General features: G+C 39.0%; 1 protein-coding gene across 3 annotated transcripts in view; it reads left to right on the top strand.

Moving 5' to 3' along the window:
- The window catches only part of LAMP2 (lysosomal associated membrane protein 2), a 37,490-nt gene extending 23,323 nt beyond the window's left edge, over nucleotides 1-14,167 (top strand). The window contains exons 7-9 of one of the 3 annotated variants that reach the window (XM_072816417.1): nucleotides 80-143; nucleotides 657-821; nucleotides 13,111-14,167. In XM_072816417.1, the coding sequence (XP_072672518.1) occupies nucleotides 80-143; nucleotides 657-821; nucleotides 13,111-13,253 (372 nt within the window). In that variant the 3' untranslated portion in view covers nucleotides 13,254-14,167. Of the gene's footprint in view, nucleotides 1-79; nucleotides 144-656; nucleotides 822-3,369; nucleotides 5,912-10,306; nucleotides 10,819-13,110 lie in introns of those variants that run through there. The other 2 variants (XM_072816418.1, XM_072816419.1) reach the window with 2 other exon arrangements.
- Nucleotides 14,168-21,436: the final 7,269 nt, after the last annotated feature.

Consider the following 21,436-nt stretch of genomic DNA (forward strand, 5'->3'; position numbering starts at 1 on the left):
TGCCTTTCATCTGTAGATATTAACTGGACCTGTAGACAGTTGTGATGTGTTGATTAACTGGAAGCTCTTTTTCTAACAGAAAAATGAAAATCGATTCTATCTGAAGGAAGTGAATGTCAGCATGTACTTGGTTAATGGCTCTGGTAAGCAAAGCATCGGCCTCGGGGAAAAGAGTGGGTTACACTGAAGGAATAGAAACCATAGTTGTTTTGTTACCAAATAGTGCCTTATTTAATGGAACAGAGGAGTCTGTGTGAAAATTGTGCTTTGACCACAATTGAAAATCAATAACTGAGAACTATAGTGTTTTATCTTTTCAGTCTCCCTCGTTTTCAAATAGGGTGGATAATAGTTAAGGATGTGACTGATTTTTAGACCACAGAAACATCTATAGAAAGATAGGAAACCTAGTGATCGTAAGAATTGCTTTTTTTGGTAGACTCTGTACCCCAAGCTCCCATACTTCACTGAAAAATTCTGAGGACTGTCCCATTTCTTATGTTCATAAAGTTACTAACAGGCACCTGACTGATTCAAGCGGTAGAGCATGGAACCCTTGGTCTCTGGGTCAAGGGCTTGAGCCTCACCTTGCGGGTAGGGCCTACTTAAAAAAAAAAAAAAGAAAGAAGTTCCTAACATCTTTGTTTTCTTTAAAGTTTTCAGCATTGCAAACAACAATCTGAGCTACTGGGATGCCCCCCTGGGAAGTTCTTATATGTGCAACAAAGAGCAGACTGTTTCAGTGTCTGGAGCATTTCAGATAAATACCTTTGATCTAAGGGTTCAGCCTTTCAATGTGATGGAAGGAAAATATTCTACAGGTAAGAACTGAGCAAGTTTTATTAATAATTTATGTTCTTATGTTGACTAATAGGTGGCTTTTCCTTTGACTCATGGAAATTTAAGCAGTGAAATAGAGAAATATGAATTCACCTCTTGTGACTCTGTTGGAGAGTTCGCATGGCCTTGAGCAAGTTCTGTAAACTCCGTATTTGGCTCATCATTTTGCTCAAAGTAGATTTTTTTGTGTGTGGACCTGAAACCCATTTGCAGCCAAGTTCTTAAAACTAAAAACTGATGGAAGCTGTCAGCGAGCCTTACTTAAGGTAGAGACACTCCCTGCCAGTTTTTAGTTTGTGGGAAGGATGGCAGCTTTGAGAAGCTAGGATCTATTTTCTTGGAGCCATCTTCTTATTGGAAATATTTTCATACCCGAATGAAAGCAGTTTGGTCTTAATTTTGTTAAGACAAAAGATTACGGTTAGCAAAGCTTCAAATACCATGAACAGTGTTTTGGCCAGCCAAAATGATTTGGAGAGTTTTAAAAGCATATGCCAAGGTGTGAGGCTTTCTGGAAGATCGAGTCAGGGCTAATATTAGGCAGTATTTGTCAGATTTTTAGTGAAACCTTTTGTGGAGGGCTCATTGTTCATACGAATATGAAAGATGTATTTGGCATTATGAGATTAAAATCTGCACATAGGTAAAAAAGTACATAAAATTCCTTAATTGACTTGTCCTTTGAAACTGATGACTTAAAATTGGGGGTTTGTGGATCACAGCTCTGCTGAGCAGAGCTATTCAAACCATCCACATCCTTTTTAACAATTAATTCTGTGGTTTAGAAGGAAATATGGCAGCTGTGTTTAAAAGTCAATATGCCATGAGCCACTCAACCACTTTTGCACTGGTGCTGGATCCCCGACCTGACTTGGTTAGGCCAAAATAAGTTGGGATCTCCACCCTACCATTCTTGTGACTAGAGAGGTTAATCACACTTAGAAATTTTTTTTCAGGAATTTATTTCCCCTTTTGTTATTTTTGCTTATGTACTATAATTATTTTGATCCTCTCATAGTTTTATTTTTGAGTCTTTATCAAGCTCCTCTACATTATTACCCTAATTTTAGGTCCAGATTTTTGTTTAGAATTGAATCATTTGCAGCGTGATACCAGCTCAAGTCTGTTTATCTAGTCAGCTGAAATAGAGATGAGCTACATTCTTTCTCGAACTTGAAACTTTGCTTTTTATGTATGTTGAATTCAAAATGGTACCCAAAGGAGTATACAACATTTAATACTGGCAATGAACGTGTCATCTATTTGTGGAGCTAGGTTCTTGACCGTGGGTACCTACAGATACAACATACCACTAGTATTTGACTGTACAGGGAGGAGGGAGTAGACTTGTATTAAGGGAAAAGAGTGTTGAATGGATTTTACTGGATCGGACTACTCTCTGAAATAGAAAAGCTCGCCCCTTGTGGGCTGCCAGCCCTGACTAGGTTGATAAATGTAGTAAACACACGCAAATTAGTTAAGAGGTCCCAGTTTCTTGACTTCTGTAGCTGCTAAGATCACATACTCTAGGTCAAGGATCCGCAGAGTGTATTTGGAAGGCATAGACAAGTAAGTGTTTTAGGTTTGGAGACCACATGGGCTCCGACACCACTATCCAGCCTCCTGTTGTAGCATGTAAATAGCCAGAGGCAATAAGTAAATGAGTGTGGCTGGGTTCCAATAGAACTTTATTTATGGATGCTGAAATTTGAATTTCATACAATGCTCATGTGTCACAAAATCTCTTCCTTTTTTTGTGTTTTTTTTTTTTTTTTGGCCATTTAAAAAATGTGGAAAAACCACTTTTAGCTCTTGGGTCAGATTTGGCCTCCAAGCTATAGTTTGTTTTCTGCTCTAAAAGATTCCAGAGCCAGCATGGTTCTAATCCCATGATTAAACCTTTCTCATCTGTTCTCAGTTTCCCAAAAGATATTCACTCTAGCACTAAGAGGCTAACCTGGCTATGTAGAAATGGATTAGAATTAGCTCTCTTCATTTCTTTCTTTCTTTTTTTTTTTAAGTTTTATTTATTTGAGAGCATGCACACATGACCTGGGGGAGGGATGGAGAGGGAGGGAGAGAGAGAATTTCAAGCACACTCTGCCCCGAGCGTGAAGCCTGATGCAGGTCTTAATCTCAGGACCCTGAGATCATGACCTGAACCAAAACCAAGAGTTGGGTGCTTAACCGACTAAGCTACCCAGATGCCCCTCTTCACTCCTCTATTTTAGAAAGGATTTGGACTATGAAACACATACACATGTGTATGTGTTTACTCATAGATATAAACGATATAATGTTCTTTTATTCATACATTCCAATTATCTATACATATATAACACAGAAGAAAAGACAAGTAAATTTTAATTCTAGAACAATCCATAATTTTCTATAGCTTTATCATTAAAATATACCTGTCTTAATTAAAGTTGACTTTGTAAGAACATTTCTGACTTTTGAAACAACATCTTTTACTTTTGGACATTCATTTTTTATTATACTCATTATTTGTTACACACTTTTTCTCACCTACAGCCCAGGAGTGTTCGCTGGATGATGACACCATTCTAATACCAATTATAGTTGGTGCTGGTCTTTCAGGCTTGATTATCGTTATAGTGATTGCTTACCTAATTGGCAGAAGAAAAAGCTATGCCGGATATCAGACTCTGTAATACTAATCTATCTGTAATCTCTGTTACAAAATAATAAAGCAAGTACAAGTTCCAATATGCAGTACTGTTCAATTTGAGGTATATCTAGTTGCAGTTCTGATCTTAGAATGGGTGGTGTGGGGGATTTCAAACTCAAATAAATAAAAACACCCTAAAAACTATAAACTACAAATTAGCCACATGATTTTGGTTTCCCCAGCCAAGGAATTTAAAACTGTTATTTCTACAGCAAAAAGCATGTGCAAAATAACCTGGATGATTGGTTCTGTTCTATTGTCTTGAGTTAGTAATGTCCATGTTTTCACTTTATGTATTCTGACCAGAAATACACAGTATAGAAAACTCAATTTGCAAAAAAAGAGATTTTTTCCTGCATATAGTTAAAACTGGGACCGCACATTCTACAGTGAATTTGTACTTGCTCCTTTTGTATTGTGTGTGTGTGTGTGTGTGTGTGTGTGTGAGTGAGTGATTTTGTTTGCAGGTTAACTTAGCTACTTTGGCATTGCTGCATATTTGACCTATGAGAGATATGCCAGTAGATTTGAACAGTCTAGTATTATGTTCTTAGCAATGAATGCTTTGCTAATGCCTTTTGAATATACTTGTATTTAATGTGGCTATAATGACAAGAGGTACAAAAGCTGTATACATTTTGGAATAGGTGTTAATCTTCTTGTTTAATCCCTTTTTGAAAAAAACCTGGATTTTTCAGTCTTTTAAATGGCAAGACACAAGACTATTCCAACTGGGCATTTCAATCAATTTTCTAGGTGCTTTAGAGATAATTGCTAGGCTGTGCCAATTTGGGGTGTTAGTCCTTTGTACCTGTAAATTGGCCTCTACATGCACTGCTAAAATGAATGTAGTTTCTCTTTAGCTTTGCAGTATCCTTGTTGGTGGTAGTATGTTGTATTCTTTTCTTGTTTTCTTTTTCTTTCCTTTCCTTTCTCTTCCTTTCTTCTCCTTTCCCTTTCTTTCTTAAAGAAGAAATGCCAGGATGTCCTAGAACCCAGATAAAGAAGTGCACTTACACTTAGCCATCAATTTGCACCTAACCCAAAAGTCTTGGTCTTCTCTTAGTCCATTAAAAAGTCATCCTTTGTTTCCAGCTTGCATTGATTGCGTCAACATTTACTAATTTGGCTTTCACATCTCAATGGTTCTATGCTAATCAAAACTTAATGTTATTATTGTTCATTATGGTAGAATCATTATTAATTCATGTATTTTGTGCTCTGGGGAGATACACCAATGGACACATTTACCATGCACCACCTAATGTTTATATGATAAAGCAACACATTTCAGCTTGATAGTTAATACATCAAGTATTTCTCACTGCTTCCAGGAGGTGTTTTTGTTGTTGTTGTTATTTTGTTTTTTGTTTGTATTGGAATGGCTGAGTAAATATTAAAAAGTTGTTAATATGCAGCCATATATAGGAAGTTCTTATGTTTTGGGAGTGGGAGATTATATGCCCCCATATACACTAGAAAATGGGATATGTGTTCCAAACAATTATTGATGTTGAATTAATTTAGTAGCCTAGCTCTATGCAGCACACACACAGAGGCAATTGCATGTTAGCATGTATATATCTGTACAAGTATCTTTCAAGTTATATTAGAGTGGTAAATATTTTCTCCCACTTAAATTTGCTCTCTGCTTAGAGTAGCCTGAAACCCTTACTGGCTCAGAATCAGATTCTTGACCAGTCCCTCCCTTACAGCTACACTGAGCTGCATTGCCAGCTTAAGGCACTTTTTAAGGACTAAATATAAATCTGATTTTTAAAACGTATTTTTACTTAAATAACATTCTAGTGTAGAATTGTTAACCTTATATGAATGGATAATGCTTATGAAAATATGGGCATCAGATACTTATGAATCAAAACAAAGCAGCCTTTTTTTTTTTAAACCTAAATTGGAAGCACAAGTGAGTGGCACTAGCTTAATGCTGTTAATGTTTCTAAAAGTTTTTACATTTAGGTTATATGCCTAATTCATATTAAAATACCTCTAATTAGCACTGTTTTATAGAAAATCTGACTTCATTGAATATTTTTGTATTTTACATGGGCCAGTTCATATACTCTCTTATTTACACTATTATTTCCTATAGCCACATGTTCTTTGTACCTTTTGTAGTTTTGTTTGTTTTACTGGGGTTTATACCTTGATGGTTTGACATGCTATTTGGTTCTGGGTGTTTTTCATGTTTTAGCATTTGTATAAAGAAACTGGTCCATGTAAATGCTTTTCATGTTTTTTTCTCAAATGTTTAAACCACTAGTTGATGTATGGTGTTTCTCTTTAGATATTTGCCTGTCCATTTGCTCAACATATTGCTTCTAAAACAAACAATAAAGATTCTTTTATTTCTTAAGGAAATTTGCTCACATTTTTTCCCGTTGGTCAAAGTAAAAATTTTGTATAACTACATGATGACAATTTCTTCCAAAAGGGAAAACGTCAGAAAAGCTTAGAAGTGGAACTAAATTATTTCCAAAATATTCTGTGTATTACCGTCTGGAAGAGTGGTCCCATACATAGATAGGTCTGTACTGATCCTGGGCTGGTGACAGAATAAGATGACCTAGGAAGCTTGATAGAAAAATTCACATGCCAGGCTCCATTCCTAGAGGATTTCACTTAGCAGGTCTGGGCGTGTGTGTGCGTGCACGTGTGTGTGGGGGCGGGGTGTGGGTGTGTCAGCTCCCCAGTGGGATCCAGTGGGTAGCCAATCAGGGAACCAGTGATCTAGAATATTTATGTGATAGGAAATGCTTTAGAGTTTCTCTTTGTTCACTTTTCTCAACCACTAAGTTAAGGCTGATATTTAATGTGTATACACAGCAGCTGTACATTACAGCCATACAAACCCAGCTATTGGTCTGAACTGAAATAGGATTGTGTGTAGTCACTCTCTCAGATCACCCTAAAATACTTGAACCTTCCAGTTTTCACATAGCTTCCCACCCACAAAAACTTGGCAACCTGGCTAGTAACTTTCCTCTGGATTACCCACTTAAGCTATGTGACTGCCAGTTAATCATCACAACTCCCAACTCTGCTGCTAGCTGCTATGTGATTTTGGCCAAGCTGCGTAACTTCTGGGGTCCCAGTTTCTTCACCTGGGAGCTGAGGGCTTTAAAATCCTATTCCTCTTAATTTCTGTAAGTGATAGTTTCCAAATGTTTCAATGAAAATTGAGTATTTTTAGAAGAAATCTGATAAGCAGTTACTAGTTATAATCAAGGACATACTTTATATACAGTGTAAAATGTGCCATTTGAAGTTTCTCGCACTTTTCACAAGGAATTCTTATAAGACTCAGATATTTTTAAGATAATAGCACTTCATCTTTGTTTCTTTAAGTAGATAAGGTTACATCGTCTTGGGCTCATTCTCTCCCCACCCATCTCTTTTATTCTGGGTCGCTAACTTTCGGCATCAATAATTACCACATCTTGTTTTTGAAACTAGTATAGACATGTTTGGGTAATACTGAATAGCTTCAGGTATCTTCAGATTCATGTGATATACTTCAAACAGTTTGTAGATCTAAAAGGTATATAATAAGATGTCACATAAGAATATGACTCTTAATACTGATTGTTCCAAAGAGAAATTTTGATACAATTGGTTTTTAGGATGAGTTCGTTTTATATTTCATTACAAATGTATATCTCAGCTTTCCAACTCACACTGAAAATTGTATTTGAAAAGTTTGAGCTAACAGATAATTGAGGATTAATAGTATTTTTAATCTACGTGAAACTTTTAATTGAAATTTCAGTGGCCACAAAACTTTATCTTTAAAAATCTTCACTGCTTCTGTAATTATTAAGCTCTTCCACAAATACACTGTTCCTTTCCCTAGAAATATTTTCAGTATGGTCTCAAGTGTACATTATGCAAATAAATCAGGTCAAAATGACTTCTATAGAATGAGATTTTTCTTTTCTTCAGGATGTGTTCCTATTAAAGTCATTGTTTTCCAAAATTTCTTTCCATTATCTAAAGAATTTTTAAAGGTTGAATTCATAAAATCAATAGTTATTATAAATTAATACTTCACATACTAATTGAGAGCATTTTAAGTAAGTGACAGCATCTAGAAAGATCTTTGTATTAGTGGAATTGCCTTTTTGATCTACTCTGGGAATATTTGTCTTACATGAAAGCCTTATTGGCAGTATTTATGAAAGTCGTTTCAGTACTAGGTCAAATACCCAATTTAGGGAAGAGAGGAGTATGAATCCGTTGCCAGAATAAGAAATTAATCTACTAATGAATTTTTTAAAAACCAAGTTAAATTAAATCCAAGGCATAATACTTTATGGTTCGTGTCACCTAATAGTTTATATGCCAGGTGGTAATTGGGGAAATTGAAGGGGAGGAGTCCGCTAACTGGGTGCTCTTCACACCGTGTATTCCCAAGTCATATCTGGCAATCTCAGCTATCTGGATTTCTAACAGAACCAAGAAGCAAGTAAAAAAGATCATTGAGCTGGCAGCCAAAGCCTGTATCATAAAGTCCATAAACTTCAGGATTGCATCTTGTTCCCAGTTATTGCCCCAGAGGCTAGCTAAAGCCTGGCACATTTCTTAAATGTGGGCACAATCAAAATTGCCTAGCAGCCTATTCATTCTTATTTTGACACAATTCTAATAAGCACAATTATCTGATTTATCAATCCCCGGTAGACTGCAAGCTAGGAGGAGAACTAGCACAAGAGACAAGGAAATGGGAAACAAGTGGTGGTTCAACATCCCGGCTGCCTTCCCTCTGTAGATATACCTCCATTTGCACGCACCACCCCTTCCTCCTCTCCACTCTCAGTGAGGTGGCTTTTCCCAGTCCATGCTTCTGAAATCCCATTTCACCAGCCTCCTGGGACACCTTGTACGTTGTCTACAGTCGTTGTTTGAGGCTCTTGCCTTCATTCCACCAATGCATTTAAGTCTCTTCCACTCCAAAGATACCCTTTCTTGACCATGTTGTTCGCCTTCTAACTCCCTCCCTCGTGTCTTCTCTTCTCCTAAACTTCTCGGAATGACTACTGAATGTTCCCCATCTCACGTTCTTGATCTCCTAACCGATCACTTTCCATTGTTCCTAAACCGGCAGCAATTTGACTCACAGCCGTACCCTCTAGTCGCTAGATCCGATAGGCTTCTGTAATATTTACTGTTCTCTGTGCTGATCGAAACTGTTTCCTTCTTTGGCTTCTGTGGCACTGTTGTCTACCTGCCTTTCCTTTTTCTTTTTCTTGCTCCTTTATTCCTCAAATCTGAGTGTTCCCGAGGGTTTTGGCTCTGATCCTTTTTAAATTGTTTGCCCTTGCTGAGAAATAAATGTGTCCCTGGTTTTCACTACCACTTAGGTTCCTCTTGGTTGGGACACAGGCATCTGAAGCCCAGAAGGCCCGAAACTGCATGCCTCCTCCCACATATCCCTCCCCACCCTTCCCCCGCCCCCAACACGCGAAAATAACTACAAACCAAAACTGAATGCAGGTGTCTTTTCTCCCGTCTTCCCTATCATGATGGGAATGGCACCTGTGTCACTGGATCACTCAAGTGGGGAATTGGAAGCCTTTTTATTACTTCCTGCCACACCCCCGATACCCATTCGCTCGGTCCTGCCTTCTCATTGGCTCTCCAGTCTGTCCCTTTCTGCATCCGCACCTCGTTCACCCAGTTCGGGACCCTGCTGTTGGTCTTCTGGCCTCTAGCAATAGAGACGCCTCCTTACTTCCAGTCTTCCATTTGCCATAACTTCTAAAACAGATACCCTGCCAAAAGTCCCACCGTCTTCATGTTTCCTTCCATTAGGATAAGGTGCAACTACCTAGAGCAGACCGTGCCTCTGTGAGGGGCCCTAGTACCCTTTCTCCCCCTCTTTTCCAGCCAGGAGTGCCTGTCGAGGCACCCTAGCTCTGCCAGCCTGCCTGCATTTCCCCTGGGGTGCTGCCTTGTCCCGTTGGCCCCCGTACATCTGTCCCCGCTGTTTCCTAGACCCTCGATGCTCTTCCCCCTTACCTGCGTGGTTAGTTCCTACTCGGCCTTCACAGCTCGGCTCCAGTGTCACCACTTTCAACGGATGTGTGTCTTGAGTAACAAGGCTGAGTTGGGTGTGCCCCTGGAAAACTGCTGTGACACTCTGTGTGTCGCCTGCCCCCTCCCCCCCACCCCGTTAAGGCACATTTCGAAATTCTGACCCCTGCTTTTCTTGTCTGACTCGCTGGATGCAAACAGTTATGCCGTCAAAGGCAAAGGCCCGCCTCTCTCTTCTTTCCACTACCGGACCCCGGCTTGCCACACCTGGAGTGTGTCTGTCTGCTTTGTATCGTTGTTCACGTGCTTCATTTCAATAGTGCCTCACAATGCGCAGGCTTCCAGGCGTGGTGCTGCTGCCACTTGATAGCAGTTTGCCCCTAGAAGCTCACAGCCTGAGCATCATGGAAAGATTAATGATATTTATCCTTCTGTTTAGGAAATCTGGGAAGTAGGGAATCAGTTTATATGTCTCTCATCCAAAATGCCTATATTTGGGGGGGGCGGGGGGAGGGAAGTCCCTGAAAGCAAGCGTATGACTTGGTTATTTGGAGGATGACTTTGGTGGAACCTCTCATTTGCTGATAAGGAATGCCAGTGATGCGTTCCCTTGGTGTAAAAGACAAACGTGTGTGAGGGAGTGGTGCCATTTTAACTTAACATTTGCGGCTTTGACATTTTGTCATTGTTTTCTGTTCTCAATTGTCCTTTCTCCACGTCTAGCTCAAGACTGCAGTGCCGATGACGACAACTTCCTCGTGCCCATAGCGGTGGGAGCGGCCTTGGCAGGAGTACTTATTCTAGTGTTGCTGGCTTACTTTATCGGCCTCAAGCGCCATCACGCTGGATATGAGCAATTTTAGGACCTGCAGTCCAATCAATTATAAAGAAATACATGCACATAAAATTTTTCTTGCCTCTCAATTTTGAAACACGTTGCTCTTTAAGATTGATATGTTGAAACTTTAATTCTTAAATCAGTCCCAGCATTTTGAGATTAAGTCTCTATTAATAAAAACCGTTCTCTTTTATCAGCTTAAAATTACTGTATTCACTGGTCCTGAAGACAGACTGGTTAAAATCATTGGTGTGTGGTGTGTTAAGGTCTAGCCTAAGAAGCCTCAGCCAAATTTTGATCCTAACTTGAGATGCCTTAAGCTTATTAATGCGGCCATTATAAGAAAAAAATATGTAGTTGCCTCTTAATGGAATTAATAAATTTTGTTTCACTACCAGTGTTCTGTTTTAATGTATAAGAGCTATCATGATTTCAACTCATCACAGTACTTTTGCATATAGTTCATTAAATAAATATCGATGTGACATAAATGCCCATCAGATACGCTCAAACTTGGTTTTCAGTTGAATGTCCTCAGGACCATCAACATTTTTTGAGGTTATGTGACTTTTGCTGCTTTCTTTTTCAATTTAAGGATGGAGTCACTGTCTCACGCTTGTGATTTTTTTTCCCTAGGTAAAAAACAGACCCAAGAGGCCACAACAGAACTTAAACTGGCTTTAGAATTAGAGTTTTAGAAAAATTGTTTCTTTTTCAGCAATAGAGACTGAAAAGACTCCAGCATATTTAACCACTTGCCTTTTTTTTCCCTTGTGTTTTTCTCTTTGGATGCCTGATTAGCATTGAAAGATAGAAATATTCTATGAACTAATTAGGACAGATTGTGTTGTGTTTCTCTACCTCATCTTGTTGATCTCTAGAGCATTAAAATCTATTTAGTGTTGTCATCAGACTGGTACTTATGAAATGTAAGCTAACAGCAATCTCAGAAGGGAGGCAGTGAAGCATAGCAAGTAGGCTCTTGCTTCTTCAAGAAGGCCCCCGTGGGGCAGAGTATAGATGGGGGGGGATGGAGTAGAGAGAAGCTGTTAGCATTAAAATGAGCTAGATAATCAGCTCCTATTGAAACATGCCCCTTGTCCTAAGTGCAGTTCAGATATTGAATGTATAGACAAATAAGAAGAAGCTTCTTCATCAGTGGACTGGGGCAGACTTTCACACTGAAGTGATTATTTTATTAATTCATTTTGTGAATATATTGGCTTGTTCAGAATTTCTATAACTCACTGATTACAGCATCTTAGTACCCAGCTATCTGTCTCTGAAGGCTTTCTGTGAAATGCACTGAATCCTTCCAATAAAGACTATGGTCATTACTGAAATTCCTATACTCGGAACCTCAGCAACTGTTTTTTGTTTTTCGTTTTGTTTTGTGTTTTTAATGAATGACTAAAGTGCAAGAGGAGCAAAAGATAAAATTAGAGGAGAAAGTGCAAAGTTATTACTCAATCATAAATCAGACCAAATATCACATCTTGATAATTGCATTAGGGCCTATACTTGGAAAGAGCGTTAAAGATTATCAACTCTAACCCTGTAATTTCACAGAAAAGGGGGTGACTTCACTGAGGTTATATATCTGGTGGGCCACAAAACCATTATTAGCATTTTGGTAACAGTTGTCCCAAGGAAGTCTACTCACTCACTAGTCAAACTAGTTTAAACATGCAATTATGAGATCAGAAGGGGGTACTTTGAGATTCTGTACTAACTACTTTCAGTACCTAACACCTGATGTCAACTTAAAGTATTTTTTGAAAGTCCTGAATATTGGCTTTTGATCTCTGCTTCTTTAAAATCTAAACCCTGGATGGGATCACAGACCTGAGAGGAAAGGAGGAAGGAATGAACACTTGTTGACCACCTGCTGTGTGTCAGATGCTTTAGAAATATAATTGTATTTAATCCTCAAATAGCTTAAGTCCAGGTATCATTATCCCCCTTTTACAGATAAGGAAAGTGAGGCCCGGTTTAAATCACTTGATGAAGGTCCTTTAGCTAGTTATGGAAGTAGCCAAGATCCCAGCTCGGTTCGATCTGAGTCCAAAGCTCAAAATCTACATGCAGACTGCCTTCCTAGTGGTCCCGGAATGGACTACGACGTGTTGGATATTATTATTCTTCCAGGGCACTGCTCAGCTACAAATAATTGTATATAACCTGACAACTACCTAATGCCCGTATGGAGAAAAAAAATTATACTGCATTTTCTTGATCCTAAGTCCTCTTTAGCTTAAATTTTATTACTCATACCGAATTCTCATTTATATTTTGATGATAGTGATGGCAAGGGAGAAAGGGAGTGGGAAAATACACAGGTGGTGTGTTAAGTGTAGATGATAGCTCTTTTCCCTGGTGCCATTAGACAATTAAACATAAAATCTTCCCATGTTAGGGGAGCACACATGTTTCCTGGTTCGTCCTTTAACTTCTGCCTTTTGTACTGAGGAATTAGGTGTGATGTGATCTGAGATTACATGATAATGAGAGATAGAGGAGGATGGGTTCTGTACATGTATTTGGGTGGATATGGAGAAAATAGGGACATGGAGGTAATGCTATTAAAGACTAATCTGTGTTCATTTTCAAAATGCTTGTTTCTTGTTGGCTTGTTTCTGCTTAATTGCATTCTTTACTAACTTCCTTGCTCTCTGTTCTTTTCTAACAGCTGAAGAATGTTCTGCTGACTCTGACCTCAACTTTCTTATTCCTGTTGCAGTGGGTGTGGCCTTGGGCTTCCTTATAATTGTTGTCTTTATCTCCTATATGATTGGAAGGAGGAAAAGTCGTACTGGTTATCAATCTGTGTAATCAATTAAACCTAGTGCTTTTTTTTTTGCCATCAGAAGTTACATTTCCATTGGCTAGATGCCAGGAATTGCTATGCGATGGATTGTTTAAGCTATGCAGACTGACCTCAGTGAATTGCTAGCTAACTTGGGCATGAGTAGCGCTTATTTAAGACAAAAATGTATTAGGACCAATTTCTTTTTTTTTTCTATTTTTTATTCCTTTGTTAAAGTGTAATTGGAAGAAAAATTGTGGCTTAGACTATGTTTTTGAGTAAATAATGATTTTAAGCCTCTGGATTCAATTATGAAAGCATTTCTACTGAAGAATAATTTTCTGTTGCTGCTACTTGTATTTTGCTACTTTATTTGACGGTATTTGCAAAATCAAAGCTGTTAGAGAATTTAACTTGCTTGGGGAAATAAATTCAAAAACATACTGAATTCCTTTTCACTAGTGGCAAGCATAAAATTTGGTTCATAATAAGACTTCCTTTCCTCGCCTCCTGATCAGAATTGTTTAAATCTGTTTAGTATTTTTCTGTTAAAAAAAAGAAAGAAATGGCTTCTCAATATTGTGCTTAATAGCAAAAGTCTGCCTGTTTTCTTCATTACTGTTAGTGGCAACTATATTTTAATAAGGATGTCTCTCATTTTATTTATTTATTTTTTGCCTTCTGGAGTTTGGAATATATTGATTATCTCAGACTTGATATTTATGCTGAAGGATGAATTAAGATCTTCAGCTTTTTTTTTTTAAGTGTTGATATAGGATCGGTTATGTTTTTTTAGGGTTATGATTTAGAATTTTTTTCCTTAGAGCCTTAACTTGTCTAGAAAGTGAATTCATCCACCAAAAAAAATGCTTCTATACTTTGTGTGCCTCCTGCACTCTCCCATTCCCTATATGAATAAATTCTAATTGACATTTTTCAATGTATTGATTTCTTCTTTCTTGCAGCAGCAAATGCTAACTAACTCTAGAGGCTAGTGGGTTCCTAAGTGTCATCAGTCAGATGGCTGCCTAGCCAAAGCTAGACTGGGATTATACTATAAATTTGTTGATCTTAATTGAAACATGTCCCTGTAGGGACTTCTAATGGCTCTGGCTTCTGGAGCAAGGTACTAGAGACCATTCATCCCAGGGCCTGCTTGGTTGGCTAGGCTGTTGAATTGCCCTTTGATTTGGAAGCACAGTGTTGTATTTCTCTAGGGCCCAAATGGCTACTTTGCATACCTGTTATTAGCATAAGGCAGATGTTTATTTTACCAGGCTATTTTCTCTCTAACTAAAAACAAAAGTCTCCAAAGATCTGCCTTTGCTTCAGAAATGTCCCATGGATTAAAAAATGGAGCCTAAACTTTAAATAAAGTTAGTTTGCTATGAAATCCAAGGATTAAGTTCCAATCTACCTCTCAGCACAATGCCAATGCTCACCACTGTGTTGCCACCGTTAACTGATGCCAGAACTCTTTGCCAATAACTGGAATTAGAAAATTTTGTTACAAGGAAGAAACTTCATCAACATCTTTCTTTACTGTCTTACCTATATGTTCATCTTGAAAGCATCTATTCCAACATGGCACATCAGATCGCTCAATTGCATCTTCCTTAGAGCTCTCTCGCTCTGACTTGCAGATTCAGGCTCTCCTCTATTTGCTAAGTATAGAAAGAAAGTTTTCTTTTAAAATGTTCTCCTGTGAAAACAATTGCTTATTTGTTATTTGGTCAAAATGATGGCACCATAAAGAACAGGGGCTTCATTTCAACAAATATTTTTTTTTCAACAAATATTTTTGAGATGATTGTCTGGAAAGCCAGATTGTGTAAACTCAGCTTGTGACCTTGTGAAGTATATGAACTGGAAATTCAGATGGATTCAAAATAGAGGTTTTGCTTAAAAGTTTTCTGCCTTCTGGGTTGGAGACTAATAGCACTATTTCTTCATTAGGTGTCATGGCTTTATCTTAGATAATTAGCAAATGTGCTTAATTCTCGTTTGAGAATAAAGATTAAAATACAAAATATTCGTAGAGGGTGAAAACAAGAGTGGCTTTAATTCCAATAAAATATGGGAAACTCCAAATCTATGAACTGAGGATTCTGTTAGCTTTGCTCACTGAGTTCATTTTTCTGTCAGTACAACAGTGAACCAGACAGCAGGACTTTGAACTCACGGGTATAAAGGATAGTTTTTCACCTAGGCTTCTTTGGAAGAAGTGATACTTGCTGCTACCTAAAGTTTTGGATATATCAATTTAGTGAACTAATCAATACCTGCAAGATAAAGCATACTGTGTTATTTCTGTTTAATCTGATATGTGTGATTTTTAGACCAGTGGATTCAAAGATAATAAAGATTATACAATCCATATCACTATGGATAACTTCATTTTTATTCCAGGTGCTCAGCCTTAAGAGCTTGGATTGATTTGTATAATCTAAGTTCCTCAAATTCTAGTCTCTTGAATTGTCAGTAGGAATCGTATGATTTCATAGGTCTGCAAATTAACCAAGCACCATTGGGAAGAAGGCATTAGGAACCTTTAGTACAGACACTTCAAATACGGGAGCCTATGTGGTCATGAAAATTCCAAGAAAAACATTAAAAATAAAATATGGAAATCTAACAAATGTAAGAGCTTCTTAATAAATGTACTTTCAGCATATGTCTGTTTTTCCTTGATGAACTGTACTCATTGTTGAAGTTCATTCCATTTCGAGCAAGATAGACCTTGGGAATATGGCAGGGGTGGATGAGGAGCTACCCATTATCTGCAAATTTCTTTAGATTCTTTATAACCCAGTCTAATGCTCAAATGTTCTATCATTGGATTAAATAACAGCACACTTCTTTTTCCATAGGGCGCATTGTGGGTGGCAGAGGGAATTGAACATTGGTTCTCTCTATAGCTCCTGAGTAATAGGGTTTCATTTTCTGATTGTTAGACATTTAATGGATATTAAGTTTTTTTTTTAAATGCCTTACTTGCATTTGAGGGACTGGCAAGAGGGTTTGTGGTAGAACCCATCTTTCTTAGCTTCTTTGGTGACTGTACTTCACAAATTTGTACCTCACCGGGCCTGGAAAAGAAGCACTTGGAGATTATTGGCAGCGACAAGAGTGGTTCTTTAGAACTGTGAGAGGAAATATTTTATTTTCTCTTTGCTTTTATTCTCTATGTATTTTGATGGCAGTGTAAACGTGAGTCCCTTTGTTTCAAGAGATATGCTTAAGAAACAGGAGACATCTTGGAATACGATGCATTTTTAGTATGAAAAAGCAGCTAGAGTTGCAGAGAGCAGTTACAGAGCTGTGCACTTTACACACATTATTTTACTTAATTTTCACAGCCCTTCTCTGAGGTTGTGTGGTATGGTTCCCAGTTCACAGATGACGTGACTAGGTTAGCTACTTAACCAAAGTTGCACAGGAAGTAAGTGACAAAACTGACATTTGAGCTCATCTCTGTCTGCCTTCAGAGATCATGCTCTTTATATATATATTGCAGTTCAATTTGCAGACATATAGCATAACACCCAGTGCTTATCCCGCCAAGTGCCCCCCTCAGTGCCTATCACCCAGTCACCGCAACCTCCCCTCCCACCTCCCTTTCCACTACCCCTTGTTCGTTTCCCAGAGTTAGGTGTCTCTCATGTTTTGTCACCCTCACTGATATTTTCACTCATTTTCTCTCCTTTCCCCTTTAATCCCTTTCACTATTTTTTACATTCCCCAAATGAATGAGACCATATAATGTTTGTCCTCTGATTGACTTACTTCACTCAGCATAATACCCTCCAGGTCCATCCACGTTGAAGCAAATGGTGGGTATTTGTCATTTCTAATGGCTGAGGAATATTCCATTGTATACATAAACCACATCTTCTTTATCCATTCATCTTTCGATGGACACCGAGGCTCCTTCCACAGTTTGGCTATTGTGGACATTGCTGCTAGAAACATCGGGGTGCAGGTGTCCCGGCGTTTCACTGCATCTGTATCTTTGGGGTAAATCCTTAGCAGTGCAATTGCTGGGTCGGAGGGTAGCTCTATTTTTAATTCTTTGAGGAACCTCCACACAGTTTTCCAGAGTGGCTGCACCAGTTTGCATTCCCACCAACAGTGCAAGAGGGTTCCCCTTTCTCCACATCCTCTCCAACATTTGTTGTTTCCTGTCTTGTTAATTTTCCCCATTCTCACTGGTGTGAGGTGGTATCTCATAGTGGTTTTGATTTGTATTTCCCTGATGGCCAGTGATGCGGTGCATTTTCTCATGTGCTTTTTGGCCATGTCTACGTCTTCCTCTGTGAGATTTCTCTTCATGTCTTTTGCCCATTTCATGATTGGATGTTTGTTTCTTTGCTATTGAGTTTAATAAGTTCTTTATAGATCTTGGATACTAGCCCTTTATCTGATAGGTCATTTGCAAACATCTTTTCCTATTCTGTAGATTGTCTTTTAGTTTTGTTGACTGTTTCTTTTGCTGTGCAGAAGCTTTTTATCTTGGTGAAGTCCCAATAATTCATTTTTGCTTTTGTTTCTCTTGCCTTCATGGATGTATCTTGCAAGAAGTTGCTGTGGCCAAGATCAAAAAGGGTGTTGCCTGTGTTCTCCTCTAGGATTTTGATGGAATCTTGTCTCACATTTAGATCTTTCATCCATTTTGAGTTTATCTTTGTGTATGGTGTAGAGAATGGTCTAGTTTCATTCTTCTGCATGTGGCTGTCCAATTTTCCCAGCACCATTTATTGAAGAAACTGTCTTTTTTCCAGTGGATAGTCTTTACTGCTTTGTCGAATATTAGTTGACCATAGAGTTGAGGGTCCACTTCTGGATTCTCTATTCTGTTCCATTGACCTATGTGTCTGTTTTTGTGCCAGTACCACACTGACTAGATGACCACAGCTTTGTAGTACAACCTGATATCTGGCATTGTGATGCCCCCGGCTCTGGTTTTCTTTTTTAATATTCCCCTGTCTATTCAGGGTCTTTTCTCATTCCACACAAATCTTAAGATGACCAATATCCCTAATGAACACAGATGCAAAAATTCTCAACAAGATACTAGCCAATAGGATCCAACAGTACATTAAGAAGATTATTCACCATGACCAAGTGGGATTTATCCCCGGGATGCAAGGGTGGTTCAACACTCATAAAGCAATCAATGTGATAGATCATATCAACAAGAGAAAAAACAAGAACCATATGATCCTCTCAATACATGCAGAGAAAGCATTTGACAAAATACAGCATCCATTCCTGATCAAAACTCTTCAGAGTGCAGGGATAGAGGGAATATTCCTCAGCATCTTAAAAGGCATCTACGAAAGCCACAGCAGATATCATTCTCAATGGGGAAGCACTGGGAGCCTTTCCCCTAAGATCAGGAACACGACAGGGATGTCCACTCTCACCACTGCTCTTCAACATAGTACTGGAAGTCATAGCCTCAGCAGTCAGGCAACAGGAAGAAATAAAAGGCATTCAAATTGGCAAAGAAGAAGTCAAACTCTCCCTCTTTGCAGATGACATGGTACTGTACATAGAAAGCCCAAAAGACTCCACCCCAAGATTGCTAGAACTCATACAGCAATTCAGCAGTGTGGCAGGATACAAAATCAATGCCCAGAAGTCAGTGGCATTTCTATACACTAACAATGAGACTGAAGAAAGAGAAATTACAGAGTCAATCCCATTTATAATTGCGCCCAAAAGCATAAGATACCTAGGAAGAAACCTAACCAAAGAGGTAAAGGATCTATACCCTAAAAACTACAGAACCTTTCTGAAAGAAATTGAGGAAGACACAAAGAGATGGAAAAATATTCCATGCTCATGAATTGGAAGAATTAATATTGTGAAAATGTCAATGTTACCCAGGGCAATTTACACATTTAATGCAATCCCTATCAAAATACCATGGACTTTCTTCAGAGATCATGCTCTTAACCACTATGCATTCTGCTTTCTAAGGTACAATAGATTTAAAAATATATGCCTTATATTAAATGGGTAGGGAAATCTGTCTTTGGTACTCTTCCATCCTGTATGCGGTCATCCTATAAATGTTCTTCAATACTCTTAAAATAACTTGAGTTTTTTCCAGCCCACTTGAGGGGCAGACGGATGCTGTGGCAACACGCCTTTTGAAAGATCAAGCCAAGGCCAGTTTGTGCTGTGCCTCATCAGTAATGGTAAGCCCTGAATGTCACTTTTTTTTTTTCAGAGGAGCCTCATCTAGTTATTCTGATCACGTATCATTATCATCCTGCCCTCAAACTGTTCTGCACCGTGAATCATTTTAACTGTGCATTAGTGTGTTTAAGAGACTAAATGGAACTGTCTCTCTCTTCACTTTGCCTAAATTAATGCCGTCCCTCCCCCCCAGCCATCTCCCAGCCTTAAGTGCAGTGTAGCCATGACACCCAGCAGTCCTCGCTAGGTGCTCCTGAGCTCCGTTATGCGGTTCCTCCTCTCAGATCTAGGGCATTTTTGAGAGGATTTCAAGAAATCTATACCCACATACTTAAAGTTTCCAGCCCTATCTGCAGTGCTCCCCCTTCTTACCGCATCCACTGCTCTTCCGTACTCTACTCCACTCCAGCCAGACCAGCCCTCCTGCTATTTATTCCTCAAGGCCCCTGAGGGCCTCTGCACCTGCTCTGCCTTAACCTGAAACAGTCTTCCCCTAGCTATCCTCAAGGCTCACTCCGTCATCCTACTCAGTTCTCTTTCCAAACGTCATACAGTCAGTGAAGCATTCCCTGACCACCCTATTTAAAATAGCACTCCACACTCCCAACCCCCGCTTTTCATTCCCCTTACTCTGCTTCACTTACCGCTTATCTCCTGTCACCATCTGACATACCACACATTTTCCGTGTGAATCTGTGTTTCAGGCATGGCTCCCCCTAGAAGGTAAACTTCATGAGAGCAGGAGTTTTTGCTCTATCTACTACTCTGTCCCAGTCCCTAGAATGATGCCCGGCACAGAGTTCACACTGAATAAAGATTTCTTGAATGTACGAGTGGTCATCTTGTGCCATAGCTAAACATTTATTAGGGGCTTAATACTTCCTTTCATCAGTTCTAAGATGCTAGCAACTGTAAGATAGATATGCCAATTAAACAGGCTGTGAGAACCCCATTGGTTTCGAAGGTATAAAAATGAACAAATATACATCTCAGAATTGATATGTGCCAGGCACTGTAGAGAGTGCTGGATGTGGATTATGCCATCTACCTTTCATCCATCGACTGCATCTGGGCTTCGGACCCAAGCGGTCAGAGCCAGAGCCTCTCAGTTCTCTGCCACAACAGCCTCCCTTTGGTACAACCTACTGGTTCTTGTGTCATTTTCAGTTCCCAAAACAGAAGTCTCTACCTCTGGTTGCTATAATTTTCACTTTTAAAGCAAACAATATTTAGCATTCACTTTCTTTTCTTTAAAATGCTATATAGTAGGGATCCCTGGGTGGCGCAGTGGTTTGGCGCCTGCCTTTGGCCCAGGGCGCGATCCTGGAGACCTGGGATAGAATCCCACGTCGGGCTCCCGGTGCATGGAGCCTGCTTCTCCCTCTGCCTGTGTCTCTGCCTCTCTCTCTCTCTCTCTGTGACTGTCATAAATAAATAAAATTTAAAAAAAAAAAATAAAAAATAAAATGCTATATAGTAGAGCATGGCAGGTGTGTGAGAACAGGATTTGAATCCTGGCCCTTACCACACAGTGGCGGTATGACCTTGGATTTAACTTCTAAGCCAAGGTTTCTCCATCTGTAAAATGGAGATGATACTGTTAACCATCTTGTAGGGTTTTAAAGAGAACTAAATAGCTTGAGGCCACCAAATACATCAGAAGGCAATCAGCGTGGGCTTTTTTAATGATACAGAGAAGAACATTCTTTCCAAAGATGATAGATGTCGAATGTTTAGACAAGATCACAGACACAGGAAATAAAGAGATTAGGGCTGAGATAAAACCTTAGGAATGGAAATCCACTCAAACTAGGTTTAAAAGAAAAAGAGAAGTGAATTATGAAGTTACAGGGTAAGTCTCACAGAATCCAAATCAAGGGAGTACATCTGGGACTCAGAGGAACAGAGAGTTAAATTATAAAGCGTCAACTGAGAGCATACACAGATGATGACGCCCTGGAAAGTTTAGAAAAAGATGAATGAGCGATAACTTGCACTGCAT

Source organism: Canis lupus, chromosome X (assembly GCF_048164855.1).
Source record: "Canis lupus baileyi chromosome X, mCanLup2.hap1, whole genome shotgun sequence".
NCBI classification, from domain to species: Eukaryota; Metazoa; Chordata; class Mammalia; order Carnivora; family Canidae; genus Canis; species Canis lupus.